The sequence below is a fragment of the Pygoscelis adeliae genome, unplaced genomic scaffold (genome assembly GCF_000699105.1).
Source record: "Pygoscelis adeliae isolate BGI_AS28 unplaced genomic scaffold, ASM69910v1 Scaffold402, whole genome shotgun sequence".
Lineage (NCBI taxonomy): Eukaryota > Metazoa > Chordata > Aves > Sphenisciformes > Spheniscidae > Pygoscelis > Pygoscelis adeliae.
In genome coordinates this window covers 1,685,980-1,701,467 of record NW_008824411.1, presented here as the reverse complement: position 1 = coordinate 1,701,467, position 15,488 = coordinate 1,685,980, and the positions used below count along the sequence as shown (strand labels likewise).

Sequence of the window (15,488 nt, the reverse complement as noted above, 5' to 3'; positions counted from 1 at the left end):
AGTTAATGGTATTTAAAAGCTCCTACGTTTTCATACTTACAGTTTCACCTTTTTTCCCAGGTGTTACTTGGAAGATGTAGCTTCAAAAGGTGCCTGGCTGAATCGGTCGAGTATCATTTTTGCTGGAAGTGATAAGTGGTCAGTAGATCCTCGAGTTTCAATCGCAACAGCAAATAGAAGAGAATATAGCCTGCAGATACAGGACGTAGATGTGACAGATGATGGTCCATACACTTGTTCTGTGCAAACTCAACACACTCCTAGAACGATGCAGGTGCACTTAACTGTACAAGGTATGTGTTTAAACCAATTGGAAATCGTTATTGGAGATGTACTAGAAAAAACTAGTTTATAGATGGGAAATGTCAGCTAAGCACATTTTAAAGCTTTTTTCTTTCTTTCTTTCTTTGTTCTTGGATGTATGTAGCTATGGACTGTATGTGCCATTGGCTCTGAGCCCCTCCAAATAGAGAATTAGCCCAGAAGGATCTCCAACTTGCCAAAATCAGGTTTAAATCCTCACTCCTGCTCTGCTGACAATTGAACAAGATGTAGAAATGTAAGAGGAGAATACCAGTACAATAGTCAAGGTACAGTTCCCTACAGTGGTACTCTGCAGGTATCTGTCAGTTTGGTATAGGTCTCCTGCACGACTCAAAACTTGGTTGTTTTGCATGGTATTCACCTAGTCACCATGTAAAGGTGCATAATCAGGTGCTGAGTTCACAGAAGGTTCACAGCCTTTGCATTTTAACATTGACACCAACTATTGCCAGAAACATCTTTGTTTCCTTTACGATGTCAAGATGTGTTCAGAAATAGCCAGTGCCGCTACTGCAACATGCCGTGGAAGGGTCACCGCATATCAGGACCCGACTGTCCTTGGGGACGGAACAAGGCCACAAGACATGCTTTGATGATCATGTAATAAAAGTGTCACATAAAAGACAGCTGATGGATGCAGTGAGACAGACGCCAGAGCAGAGTCTGCACAGATGTGCAGGTGGCACGGCCATCAGCTGTGCTGGCACCCCAACAGCCCGGCTCCAAATTTCCTACAGGGTTATTTTGATGAGAGTTTTAATGGAGGAAAATGAATTGGTTTGTGGGCGCCTTCAGAAGCAGTTCCTCGAGGGCAGCCTGGGAGAAAGTGCAAAAATGCTTCATCCTGCAGTGCTCCCACATTGACGGGCAGGGCGGCAGGTCACTCCTCAGAAAGCTCATCCTCTTCCCAGCACAGCTCAGCTGCAAGGAAGGATTCACCAGGGTGTTTTATACCCCATCAGCAGCCACACAGCCCCAAAGGTCTTCTTTCTGTTCCCATAGCACTCAGCTTACCTGCCCCCATGGATGTGTCCTACCCCCATGAAGCTTTAAGTATGAAGTTTTCTGTAAATTTTATTGGCATTTAAAAGATGCAGTATTTCATTTGAGCATCTCAAATGTCTTCTCAGGTGTGTGCCATGACAAGCATTGTTATAAAAACAAGAATTAAGTCATCAGCTTAAAAAAAGCAAAATTAGAATGACTAAAGCAATTTTTCAAACGTAGAAATTCTATTAGATTTAGAAATTTAATAGAAATTCATTAAAATAAAAATAAACAAGTGAAGACAAAATAAGCTGATTTTGCATTAAAATCCATAGGTTTTGTTTCTTCCAGACCAGTTTTCTCACAGAAATACTAAGATCCCAATATTGTTAATAAGAACAGTCCATTTATTTCTGTGAGACAGTTTTCTGTTATAAGTGCTGCAGAACAACAGTGGCAGTTTTACACGCATGGAGGTAATATTTATTGTATTATTCCAGGGTGAACAATTCTTAGCTTTGATTGTCTTTATAATAGTTAATGCCCTCATGCAAGGGGCTAAAAAAAAGTTGGAAATCAATTGCATGTATAAAACATATAAAGAAGAGCTTAAAGTTAATTAGGCTAACTACAAGTATATAGAGAAATAATAACTCAACAGTTAAAAATATGCATAATTATTAAGCAATTGCATTTATATCTTCAGAAATGCAAAGTATAACCTAAGGCTTTAACTTATTAGTCTTTGGTGTAATCGTCATTAACATTTTCTTTTGCATTTTTATGGGTAATAAAACAATGAATATAAACCAGAAAAATTTAAATGGCAATCTCTATTAATCCATATGGCACGCCAAAATCCCTTACAAATAACGTGTATGAAATGCTTCTCAAACTAATTATCCTTAACCACTGGACCTTTAGACCCCAATGGTTTGTAAGAATGTTAGACTGTAGCTCTGTAAGAGCTAAGGGTATCAGTTGTAAAAAGAACATTATTTTATTATTACAGCCAAAAAGCCATCATTTAGTCATTTTTATAACCTTCCTCAGAGGCAGCTGTTGTGTGAAGACCTGTAAAAGTACTGTTTACATGGGGGGTTGTTCACGGATTGCAGACGTATTTGTATGTTATCGGATTGGGAAACTGGAATGAAGCAGCTGTGACAATATTAATTATTATTTAAATTGTATATATATATATATATATTCAGTTACTCCAATATTATTTCAGTTATATTTTATGTAGGAATTAGGGACAAGCTTCATGAAGCATAGCCAGAAAAAGTGAGCCATTTTCAAGATAGAGTTAAAAAAAATCATTGTCCCTGTATTTTTTCCTGCGTAGTTCTCTTAGCACTTAGCAAGAAGGGAAAGCTGCTGAGCTCCCTGCTTGTAGAGAGAGGTCCTGCATCCGCTGAGTGGCACAGCGAGATCAGCAGCTCTGGAGGATGACCCATCCCATCCCAGTGATGATTGTGGCCATTTCTTTCCATTCCAGCTCATATTTTTATGTACATATTACTATAGATATTACTAATTATCAGCCGTGCCATGGATGCTCAGTGGATCGGATGTGAGTCACACTAATTGCTCATCCCACATGGGTGGGATCCCACCTTGAATCAACGTTGGGTTTTGCACGGTAATTTAGAGAGACCTGCATCATACTTACTACTGTCGTTATCTGTCCAGTGGACCTGAATGGGACTTGTGCATGTAAGCACTTTTAATCATGTTGCTTCGAACATACATTGCTAATAAAGCCATCGCTTCCCATTCCGTGTGCTGAGACTCAGGAGGTAAGGATGCAAGATTCATGCATCCTTTGAGATGGAGATTGACCTGTCTGAAAGTAACCGAAACTGTAAAGGAAACATCAAACAGCTAATTGGTGCTATAAGCTTATATATCCTTTTCTGATGAATAGGGTTTGTAGGGATGATATAATAACATTTTATGGAAGCAGTTTTATGTTTCCTTTTAATATTGTTCATGGCTTTGTATTTCAAGATTAGAAACAACTTCTGCTGTTGGGGAGAAATAAATGAAAGGAAAAGCAGGTCTTTTGCCAAAGTAAAATCATTCAGTCAAAGGGCTGTGTTTCCTTTCACATTGTGAATAAATGATCAGCAGCAGACCTAGAGTAGCACATGAAATAGCAGGAGAAAAAGAAAATTTAAAAGCAAAGTCTTAGCCCTTTAAAATTCCTCTGCCCAACAGGCTGTATTCTGTCAAGTAACATTGAAAGATCTGCTGAAAACAGCAGAGCTGGAAGAACCAGGGGTGTGTGCATTGTGTGACAAATTAAATGAATAAAGACTTACGTCTGATCATAAGCTCCCAAATAGGTTCAAACTCCAGATTGCAAAATTATTTGCTGTGAAACTCCACTTTAAAAGCCATGTAAATCCAACTCTCTTTCTTTTTTTCTTTTTTTTTGGTGTGTGTGTGAGGTCTTTCTATACACACAGATCCAGTAACTGTCACTTTGAATATCCTCTTCTCTGCTATTTGGGCTGCCAATTTCTGAACATATTCATGTAAGTGTTTCAGAGAATAAATACATTTTAATGGGTTAAAGATGCCTGAATTTCCATGAGTAAAACATAGAAAGGTAACATGATCAGTAAATAACCAAGGCTGAAAGGAAGCAGCAGCCTCTCCATCACTGTCCCATGCACGAATACAGGGAGCAGCGAGACCTAGTGGGGTTTGGCCACAGTCAATCAGGAATCTCTGGTAAAGCTTGAAGTTGAGTTTCAGTCTCCCAAATCCCTGCTTGATGCCTTAATGAGACCACCAGGTCAAGTCTAGATCACTGTTACTTATTACATAGTTACACCTTTTTGTACCAAGAAAATTAATCAAGATAGTTAATAAAAAAAAAAAAGCCTAATGCGTCTTTAGCCCACATTTACATCAGTGAAAGAAAAATCACATGAAAGAGAGGAAGATAATTCAGTTAATTTTATTTCAGTGACCTTACTAAAAAGAAGTGAGAATTATGAAGTAATTAATTAAAAGTTTAGAAGGTAGGAGTTTGTAATTGACTCAGTCTACCTCAGTGCCAGATGCTTGATCTGCAAAGTCATGAACCGCAGATGATTTAAACATCAGATGTTTGCCACAGTAAGTAAAAAAATGAAATACCTCTTACCACACTATATTGCTCATAATTTTCCTAGCAAAAGGTTGCAATTTTTGCCATTTCTAATCTGACATTTTTTCTACCAAAGTTTAAATTGCATCCTCCAAGCTGTGTTTTCCTTTCAATTTGCAAAAATATTAAGACATGTTTACCAATGTCCTTGAGAATTAATTTTGCTGCGGGACAGAGTGACAGGTCACAGCCCAAAGTCTCCGGTTATCTCCGTGTGTCAGGTCACAGTAATGATGCTATTGCACCATGTGGGGAAAGGGCAGGCCAGGCTTCTTGTTTGTGACTCCAGGGAGATAGAGGCCAGAACAGGGTGTTCAAAAGGACCTCAGCCACCAAGGGAGGGCTACCAGGATGATTAGGAGAATAAAGAACACATCTGAAAGAGATTGCTTTGTTTAACCTAGCGAAATGAGGGCTCAGGGAGAATTTTGTTATGCTTTATTAATACACTTGGTGTGGGTCCCAGGAAAAGAGAACAAACATACCGGCTAAGGGAGAACACTTTTACAAGACTAGGCAAATATAACTTAGCCATGTGTGAATTTTAATATGAGATGAGGGGAAGGTGCTGGTCCCCATTGCGTTGTGGGTGGGCTGTCCAGAGAGAGTGGCCAGGGTTTGGAACAGCAGTTCCTGCAGGGCCTGGTGGGGCAGAAATGACCATGATGCTGGTGAACAAGGTTTGTGACCGTGGTCTTCCTAACGATGGGATTAAGGATCTGACAGCTCTGTTTGTCTCCTTGAATGTGAACGAGGAACCTGGCGATGCTCCTGGTGACAGCAGCGCCAGGATCCGCTGGCACAGTCTGGATTAAGGGGTGTTTTTTCGAGGCTGTATTTTGGTCTGTCATGGATGCACAGCTCGAATAGGTCTGTGGTTTAGGCTTTGAGGTGTAGATAACAGGTCTTATTCCCTTTGCCATCCCATCTCCAACTGCCCACAGTCTCTGCTGCCCTTGCTTACCACCACTGCACCCTCTGGCTTCCCCATCCTGCAGAAGCCCGGTTCCTACTTACATCAGTGCTTTCCATCAGTACCAAAATGCTAATACTGGGGAATCGGTGACACAAAAACTGTCTTACATTAGTTACTTGACATCTTAATTTTTATTTTAATCTGGCCTGTGCTGGGCACATTTGGGACTCCTCCCAGGACAGACCCTGTGCGTGTGAGACATTGCACTTGTTCCTGTTCTCTCCCCTCTGCATTGTCTCATTCTGTACGTAATCTGCACTTGACATGGTGTGCATGTAAATAATTCAGTTATCTATGTAAATGTGATTTATAGATTCAGTCAGAACCACAGCCTATGTTTTTTATTTAAACATGTATGATATTTCCAAAGTAATACTTAAGGCCCTTTTTCTGTTTAATAAACCTCCTTAATGTCCCCTAAATATTAATGTATTGATTTAGTCTTTGTAATGTTTGCAAAGTCTAATTTTTTTCCTCAGTCAGGCCAAGAGGGACTTGAATTTGGAGCTAACGAGATAAATCTTACCCAAATTTATTTAAAGTGGGACAAAATAAATATGCAAAAGACTTCTAAAATCATATAACAACCACTTTCCAGCTAAAACTGACAATCCATTACTCTTTTAAATTGCTAGCACTCTAGCAGGATGTCAGTTTTCGTTATAAAATTAACTCGCTAGTGCCAGCCACTGTTATCATCTTGTCCCTGCTGAGCACAAGAAGAAAAAGACTTAGAAAAATTGTTCTAGAGGTGGAGGCGGCTGAGTAAGATTTGCTCAATGATAGAGGCCCCCCAGTCGAACGAACCACCCGCTCCAGCAAACAGCATACTTGGACTTGCCGTTACCAAGGGCTGCATCCACAATCATTAATGCATTATTAATGACCAATCAGAATGTTTTCTCCAGGATTTGTACTTTTTACCCATTCATTAAATTCCTCATACATTTGTACCTCTCACAGCATTCAAATGAGCTGCAGGGTCTCTCTCTCTAAAACATGTATGAATGGCTTTTACCCTTCTTTAAAAGACTGAAATCGTGGAAAATGTTTGCATTAGCAGGTGATCTCATTTACAAGGATGTAAATCACGACTACCTTATCTGAAGTAGAACAGGACTGTACTAGTCTGAAACTCATAATTCTGCAGTGTTAGAGGTGCTTTACAGTCATGGGTGCAACTGAATTTCCATTATAAGGCTGAAATTTCCATCTTCTGAAATCTGTAGGCAAAGGATAATCTACACAAAATAATCATCTTCTCTCTGGTCCGAAGTGTATTATTTTTTATACACACCTATTATATTTCACTCAAGAAAGAGTCAACACTCATTGCAAGACTTGCTTGGAAGACTAAAATTGAAATGCTGTTTTTTCCATGGTACTACCTCAGAAATACAATTGTCATCTGAAAATAGAGTGCGCCAATGCAGAGATTTTAATTAGAATTACTTTATCCACATGCAATTTCATTTGAACAGATACTCCAAAATGTTATTTTGTAACTGTAATGAACTGCAGGAGTGTTATTTTAAAGACATAAAATTTGGCTTATAACACTTTTAAGGGTTTGGTTACATATAAGTACATACATGGTTTAGTGGTGGACTTGGCAGTGCTACGTTAATGGTTGGACTTGGTGATCTTAAAGGTCTTTTCCAACCTAAACAATTCTATGATTCTATGATTGTATGTTCTTCTGACTGCCCTTACTGCTGGCTCTATTATTGCCTCTCTGAATGCCTCTTCACCGTCCTGTTAATTCGGTTAAAGGCAATTGGGCTGGCCTGAAAAACTGAGATAGTAATTATTTTGTTATTCATTGCCATCATTTCCACATTGCAAGTGTTTTTGGAACTCTGTACCCTGAGTAAGCAGTATAATATTTAATTGAGCTTTCTGCTGCCTGTCATGGTGAACACTATGATTACTGTGATTTATTTGGGGGTTTTTTTTCATTGTAGTTCCTCTTATTTCAAATTCTGTAGTTTTAGACTGTCAGTTGTCAGGAGAAAAGATGTCCCATGTTTAAAAGTTTAGTTTTTGCTTGGAATTATGCTAACAAAGACAGTTAAATAGCCTTGGAGTGCATTGGAGACCAATTCTGCAAGTCTCTCTCGGAGTGTCACCTTTTTCATCACCTAGATTTGAAAGAGGATATAAAAAATATCCCACCTGATGCAGGGTAGATCTAGAACAAGCTGGTTTTATCTGGCAAAAAGGGTTTTAATCTAAATATTTAGTGAAGTCTTGCTAAGGAGGTGCAAAAACATTGATTATCCTCAAATGAATTCCCAACATCTTTGAAAATCCTTATCTTCTGTTTCTCTAAGATTGAGGAGAAAACACTGTAAAAGTATTATTGGGTCAAAACTTTGGCACAGTAAGATTTTCAGTAAATTCTTCCTCACAATTTTCTAATTAATGCAATCAAAAAGTGCCATATCAGGAATTCTGTTCATTGTAATCAATGAAAACATAGATCTGTATATGAAAAACATTTCTGTAAAAACACGAGGGAAAGAAACTGGAAAATGAAACAAAGGGACACATCAAACACTCTTAAGCGGTGGCTAATGCTCAGTGGCACGGCTGTGTCCCTTCATCGTGTGACCAAAAGCAGCATGTCTGCTGTATGTCTGCATGAAAGGCTGAGGTCAGCATCTTGCTTTTAGCCTGATTAAAACTAATAACATCTGACACACTAAATGTCCTGGCTGAAATACTATAATCTGATAAAAACCTTTTGTCAAACCCAGTTTATGTTTAAAAAGTGAGACAAATGGAAACTGCACTGAATTTACAGGTTTCCCAAAAAGCAAAACTTTCCCTGCAGCATCCATTGTCTGCTGATGCTGCTGAAGACATGGCATCATAACTATGTCCATATGTACTTTTAGAATCAATCACTTATTTAAAGTAATAAATATCTTATTCAAGGCTCCAGGGTGCCAGCGATAATTAATTTTACCATATATACAATTAAATGGCACCTCAATAGCATTACAATTTGTTCTGTGGGAATTTTGATGTCTGACTAGCTGTCCTTCCACCTCTGCATTGTCAGCAGAAAGCCTTCATCCCTTCCCTCTCAGGCACAGGGGCTGTGCGGTATGCCCCATGCTCACTCTCCTGCTGCTCACTCAGCTGCATCTTATTTTCACTTTGATTTGGTGTTGGGTGCTGATACTGAATATGGGAAAGTAATTCACTGCTTACTTGCAAGTGATGATGGAGATCCATGGACATTTGTGGAATTGCCGGTCTCCTCAGCTCTGGCATGAGAAAGGTGACTTTATAGAGAGGAATTTAAGGAGCTGGGAAAGTGTTAGAAATATTTATTGATGCTAAGTTTCTTTTTTAAAGAGGTAATGGAACAACGAGATTAGTAGGGAATCTGAGCTATCGGACCAGCAAGTGCCATGCAAGCTCCTTGACAAAGCTGAAGATGAAACTTGTCTTGGGCAAGCCAGTGTCATTGCAGCCTCTTGCTTATCTGAGAATATTTGTTTTCTGTAGTTATTTACCGGGAAAAGGAGCAATGTTTTGAACATAAAAATCTAGTAATTAAAAAATACTTTTTAGGGCAACTCTTTTAGACAGAATAATTTCTCAGGGAAAAAAAAGGGAGACATAACTTTCACGAACTTAAAACTAGAGTGAAGAGCATCACGGAAACTTCAGAACAGAAGCAATTTTGTGTATTTCGTTATGTGACATGACCTTGCTTGGTTAACAGCAAAGACTTTGAGATTTACCCATTCCTTTGCCACAATAATGAAATTCCAAATTACTTTTAAACTGCCTATCTGGCTATATTGCAGGTTAAGCAACTGTGATTATAAACACTGGAAATATTGTTCCAAGTATCAATACAGGTAATTCTAAGTATATGAAGATAATAAAAAAAACTCTAGCTATAAAAACAATAAATATACTTATGACACTTCACCTTTTGAAATTATTTAAAAATAAGTGCAAGTTTTCAGAAACACATTATTTTATTGAAATAGGAGGTGGGATTAAAATTATGTCCTGCAAACTGTGAGTGAGCTAGCCTAGTTTCTGTTCTGTTTTTGCTTCTGCATCTTTGTCCAGTCCGTGCGATCTGGTTTCCTGGAGGTGTCGGGATCATATTCACCTGCCTGTAAAGGATGATGCCAGACAACCTCAATTCACTGATGTCCACAAAATGCTTTAAAAATGCACAAGCTGGAAATGTTTTATGTTACTACAATACGATGCATTCTGAGAACAAAGAGAAAAAGTAGATAGAGTTAATTATAAATTACAGTGACATGATACTTTCCAAGAAATTTTGTAATAACGAACATGCCATTCTTAGGCATTTTGTTGCTCAAAAGTTTTAACAACTTGGGAAATAGCTTCTGCATGTTGACAATGGCTGTTGCTGTGTACCAGATGTCTCTGCTGGCAGGCACAGCAGCACTGAAGCAGGAGGATGGAGCTGCAATAACGTCTTCCTCCCCTGCATCTCCCATCACCTCTTGCCTTCCACCTCCAGTTTTGCTTCCTATTTTTTACTGCAGACCTAGAGAAGTGGGTTGAAAATGGAGTAAAAATAAAGAAGATGGCAGTAGTTTCTCCTATGGAAACACTGCTAGAACAATGCAATGCAACAGCAATAATACCCGATTTTTTTGCTACTTCATCATCAAAGAGAGGGCGGATTGCTACCGGCTGTAGGCTCCTGTACTACCAGCTCATGGTGCTCTTTGCTGGACATTGTGACTTTTCTGAATTTGCTTGCAATTCATTCTAAATTTAGTCTCTTGCACTGTAGTGATCAGAAATATTGGAAACTTATTCATACAAGGGATAGTTCATTTATATTAACTATAGACTAAAATCAGTGCATTGTCAATAAGTAAATAATGACTGTCCTTTTATAACTGTATTCTTTTTAAACTTTAATTAATTTTTTATAACTATTGCTAAATAGAGAAAAGTATTACCTTTCATTTTACAAGTGGGGACCCTGACAGACTTGAGACGACAAAGTCAGACTTATTTCATGGTCTGAAATTGCCCTTCTGATGTTCAGCAATATGAAAATCCAGGCAGTAAGGCATTAGTGGAGAGAAATAAAACTGTTGGATGTTTTCACCCACATTTATTTTTAAGTGAAATGTCCACGATCATATAACTGATAACTGGCAGGAATAGAAGAGACTTTAGAGTTCTTGTCTGTTTATATTGGCTATCAGGAATGTATATACTAGGGTGCACAAGCACATACACATGGATGTGTATATACAATATGGCACAAACCATGGCATAATTCAGTATGAATATGCTGAATGTGGAGGCTGAATATGGAGGGATATTTCGTAGATTTGCCTTTTCTTACGGGTGACAGCATTCTGTAATTGCAAAGAAGCACTATGTTAGCAGTATAGATTTGTAACAGAACAACTATTTCTAACTGGTAAGAAAAAGGTTTGGATCTGTTCACCACTGTCCTAATATTTTTTTGAAGGCAACTCCGCACATATGTTGAACTTTATCTAACAGGTAAAAACTTTGTGCCGTAAACTCAACCAGTTGTAAATGTTAATATTACATACTTAAAAAACCTAAAAACATTGAAATTAGTGTCTAGAATTTTGAAACCCTACTAAGCATTAGAGATATTGGAATAATTAAATAGTAACATCAGTAAAAGTGTGAAATGTCATTTGGGCTCTTCAGAAATCTGTTGACAAACCTGTTCAAGATTTTCCTTTGTATGAAATTTAAATAATCAAGCTGTCATCTTTGAGTAACAGTGCTGTAATTAGTCTCTAACATTTTATTCTCCCATGTACAGTCTTTTCCTATATATTTTACTTTGCTTCCGTTTCTATGCAATCCTACAGAAGTAGAATTATGTATGCTAACATTTTAAATGGTATTAAAGCAAGGAAAAACAAAGGCTGCATATGACAGAAAAATGGGACTGGGCAATCCGCTTGTTTTTGAGGGAACATTGTCCCTCACGCCTGTGAAGTTCTAAGCCACTATGATTCCTGCCTTCTGGTTACACAGGGGCTTCACAGGCACAGACTGTCTCAAATCCACTATGGCAACATCATGCTGCACCTTGTCAAGGGAATACATTATATATTGCATACTCTCCTGTGTACTTTATACCATGAGCTCTAAGGGGAAAGCCACACACATCTCCCTGAGTCCTGGGTAAATTTGGGCAAGTTATATGCAATACCTAGAGAAACTCCAGGGAATGTTGTTTGCAGTGATCACAAGTGTAAGCCAGGCTAAAAGGGTCTGCTACCCAAAAATGCAAATTCAAAACGTCATGTAATTTATCCCGTAACTTTCTGGATTGTTCAGGGTGCCTTGCTGACATATTAGCAAAGATCTTACTTTTAACGAGTTAGATTTGCATTAGCAGCATTATGTTTTAAACCAGACTGTTATTTAAAAATACTATTGTCAGCCTTTTCATGCATGCTTTCTTTCAGTAGCACCAAGCCAGATTTTACTGTTTGAAAAATATGTATTTATCCCCCCCCACCTCTCATCCCCATCCCAGTGTTGAGTTGAGAGCTTGATGCTCTCCAGGTGAGAAAGCCCAGCCCAGCTCTTCCCAGCCCGTGCAATGCCACGGGGGACAGGGACCTCAGAGGCCAGGTGCTGCCTTCCTCCCTTCCCATCACCACCATTTGGTGATGGCAGAAGCCCACCAGTGGCAGAGCAGACCGGGCTGCTGGGCGCGGGTTTGCAGTGTCACTGGTGATGAGTATCCAAGGCCAACAGTTGTGTCAGCCCTGCATGCCAGCAGGTGTAAATCCTCAAAGAGGCTGTTTGACTCTAAAGTATAAGTAAGATACTGTTTTTCCATAAAGTGTGAACCCAAACATTGGGACTTATTTTGCTTTCATGCCTATGCTCTAACATAGTCTCACTCTAGAAAATGGTGAGAAGAAAGCAGAAACCCAACAAAGCCTCACACCTTGATGTCCATCTCTTTCTGCTCCCACTGGAAGTTTTTAAAGCCTGTGTTATTGATTTTGATTACACAAAAATCAGCCCACTTTCAGGTCATTTACAGTGTTTTCTGGCTGCGGTAAGGACTGACTGGCCCAATAAATGAAAACAAGACCAGCAAGACAAAAAACATAAGATTATTTGGCTTCTTTATGGTTCATCACTGGGAAAAGATGTTTTATTTTCATAGATGGGAGAAGTCAGTGGGAAAATGTCAGTTCTCATCAGTGGAGACTAAATCAAGTCTGTAGTTTACCACATGTCATTATGTGAAACAGAGTGGTTAAATGTAAGTTTAAAGTATCAAAAAAGAAGAGCAAAATCTCTATCCAATAAAGGGAAATAGTATTAGACAATAGTTTGTGTTGCTTTTTCCCTTTCACTAAGGGAAAGATTTGTATCTGCATGACAGATCTCCATTGCTGGTCAACTGATTCTGTATTTTTGGGACAGTCATTCAGCATGAATGTCCCTAAAATGAATGTATCATTCAAGCATCCCATTTTGCCAGCATTTTTTTATCCCACAGAATAGAAGGAAGGGGAAAAAAGTCCACTCCAGACTGAAATCGCAACTTTATTGGTCTTGGGTTTTTGTTTTGTTGTTAAAAAAAGAGAAATTGTGAGCACTGGTGTAGTCAGTAAGAGGTGCGGGAGTCCTGGAGGAAGCCAAGTTGGGATGTGTTAAAACGGTTCTCAAAAGAGGAGTTAGGAGTTAATAGAGAAAAAAAGCAGTTCTGCTTCACATTAAATTTCATTGTAAATATTTGGTGGCAGATAATCCATAAGATTTTTTATACTTTTAGCAGGCAGTTGACAGACATTTTTTAATAAAATACAAAGTATTTTAAGTGCACAAGCAAGATAGAGGGGACATATTCCCAGTTACTGTTTAAAGCTGTATTTTCATTTACAATATGACCTTTGTCACTGAGGATGTCCCAGGATGAAGCATAAAGAACTGGTGATCAAAAAGCTAAACGCAAAAGAAAATGAAGTAAAATTAAATGAGAAGGAAAATGTAAGGAACATTCCCCATACGTCTTTTTACCAGTAAGAAATGGCTAAGTGTAATAATGAAATATAAAACAGCATTAATGCAGAGCATGTCCTTATTTTTGGTTTTGTTTTAAATGCTTTGTTATTCATTTTTCTGTCTCAGCCTCTTCCCACTTTTTTTTTTTTTACTTCAAAGAAGCATCAGCTGTAGGAGTGAAACTAGGCCAAGCACAAGTGGAAATTAAGTTGGAGTTATAAGCAGAGAGAGTAGTAAACTTAGGAGGACTTTGATAGAATACTTGCAATAAAACAAGCTGTATGCTTCATGCTACATTTCCATATTTAATGCTGGAGAAGCTGATAGCATAGAGAATTTGTTTTGTCTTTTATTTCCTTATATGATGCATAATACTTAAATCTGCATTACATGCTGCCTCTTTGCTTCTAGTCGTAGTCTGCTCTGAAGAAATTGTGAAGTAAGCTTGTATACCTGCTTTTAAATTAATGACATCCTTGAGTGATGGCATTATTATCCAGAACAGTGTAGAGGACTGTGATTTATACCCTTTGCAGCTAGCTCTGCTTCAGCAAAAGCTGATGCATGTCCTCTTAGCATGCTAGACTATTTCATAAAGCTGACTAAATTATACATAGGCAGAAATATTCTACCTCCAGTGACCAGTCCATTAATAAAAATCCATAAACAGGAAGGAGTAGAAAGATCTCATTAGGAAAACTAGATGAAAGAGTGAAATGCACAAACCTGAAGTACTTTAACAACTGGAGACTCCGTCAGAGAGACTGAATATTCAGTCTAAGAAAAGGAGTTCCCTTTGCCTCAGGAAGAGCCATAGGTTGTACTGGAAACCATGCAGCAGTTTTCTGGAAATACATAAGACTCTCAATCCAGTCTCTTTTATAGTTTACCAACTAAGTGAATATGTACACACACAAAATACTAAATGAACATGGGACCTTTTCTCCATTCATACCAGGGGCAGTATCACTACATATTTATGAAAAAATGTACTCGCAAGAGAATCAGTCTTGAAATAAATACATGTATTCACTATACTCTTCCCTGTAAAGTTTTTATATTGAGACTGTCTCTTCTATCACTGATGCACAATGGTAATTCCCATTCATAGTGAAGCCCATTAGGATAAAAAAAATTGCCCATGCAACTGAGCAACTCACAAAGAGGACAGTCCATTGCCAAGGATTTTACTATATCTGGGTACTGTTTCACTTTGGTATATCTTCTACTGAGCTATGGCAAAATTTATCTGCATTGCATAAGTGATTTAATTAAATGAAAAATGAGAATTGTGTATTAGCTCTTTAAATCCCACCTCCAGTGTATGAAGATACGATTCTTCACTTTGAATTTATCAGATGGCATAACTTGTCTTGTTTTTATGAGCTGGGAACTTGGAGAAGAAAAATATTTTGTACTATGAGTTGTGTTGGTTTCATGGTGAATGGAGTTCAATCCAGTTGGCGGCCGGTCACGAGCGGTGTTCCCCAGGGCTCAGTATTGGGGCCAGTTCTGTTCAATATCTTTATCAATGATCTGGATGAGGGGATCGAGTGCACCCTCAGTAAGTTTGCAGACGACACCAAGTTGAGCGGCAGTGTTGATCTGCTCGAGGGTAGGAAGGCTCTGCAGAGGGACCTGGACAGGCTGGATCGATGGGCCCAGGCCAACTGTATGAGATTCAACAAGGCCAAGTGCCGGGTCCTGCACTTTGGCCACAACAACCCCATGCAGCGCTACAGGCTTGGGGAAGAGTGGCTGGAAAGCTGCCTGGCGAAAAAGGGCCTGGGGGTGCTGGTCGACAGCCGGCTGAACATGAGCCGGCAGTGTGCCCAGGCGGCCAAGAAGGCCAACGGCATCCTGGCCTGTATCAGAAATAGTGAGGCCAGCAGGAGTAGGGAAGTGATCGTGCCCCTGTACTCAGCACTGGTGAGGCCGCACCTCGAATACTGTGTTCAGTTTTGGGCCCCTCACTACAAGAAGGACATTGAG

The 15,488-nt window shown here is 39.0% G+C and overlaps 1 protein-coding gene across 1 annotated transcript in view; it reads left to right on the top strand.

Moving 5' to 3' along the window:
* Positions 1-15,488, top strand: part of NEGR1 (neuronal growth regulator 1) — a 170,602-nt gene that overhangs the window by 10,825 nt on the left and 144,289 nt on the right. Inside the window, exon 5 of the mRNA XM_009320667.1 lies at positions 61-293. Coding sequence (XP_009318942.1) covers positions 61-293 — 233 coding nt within the window. The remainder of the gene's footprint in view (positions 1-60; positions 294-15,488) is intronic.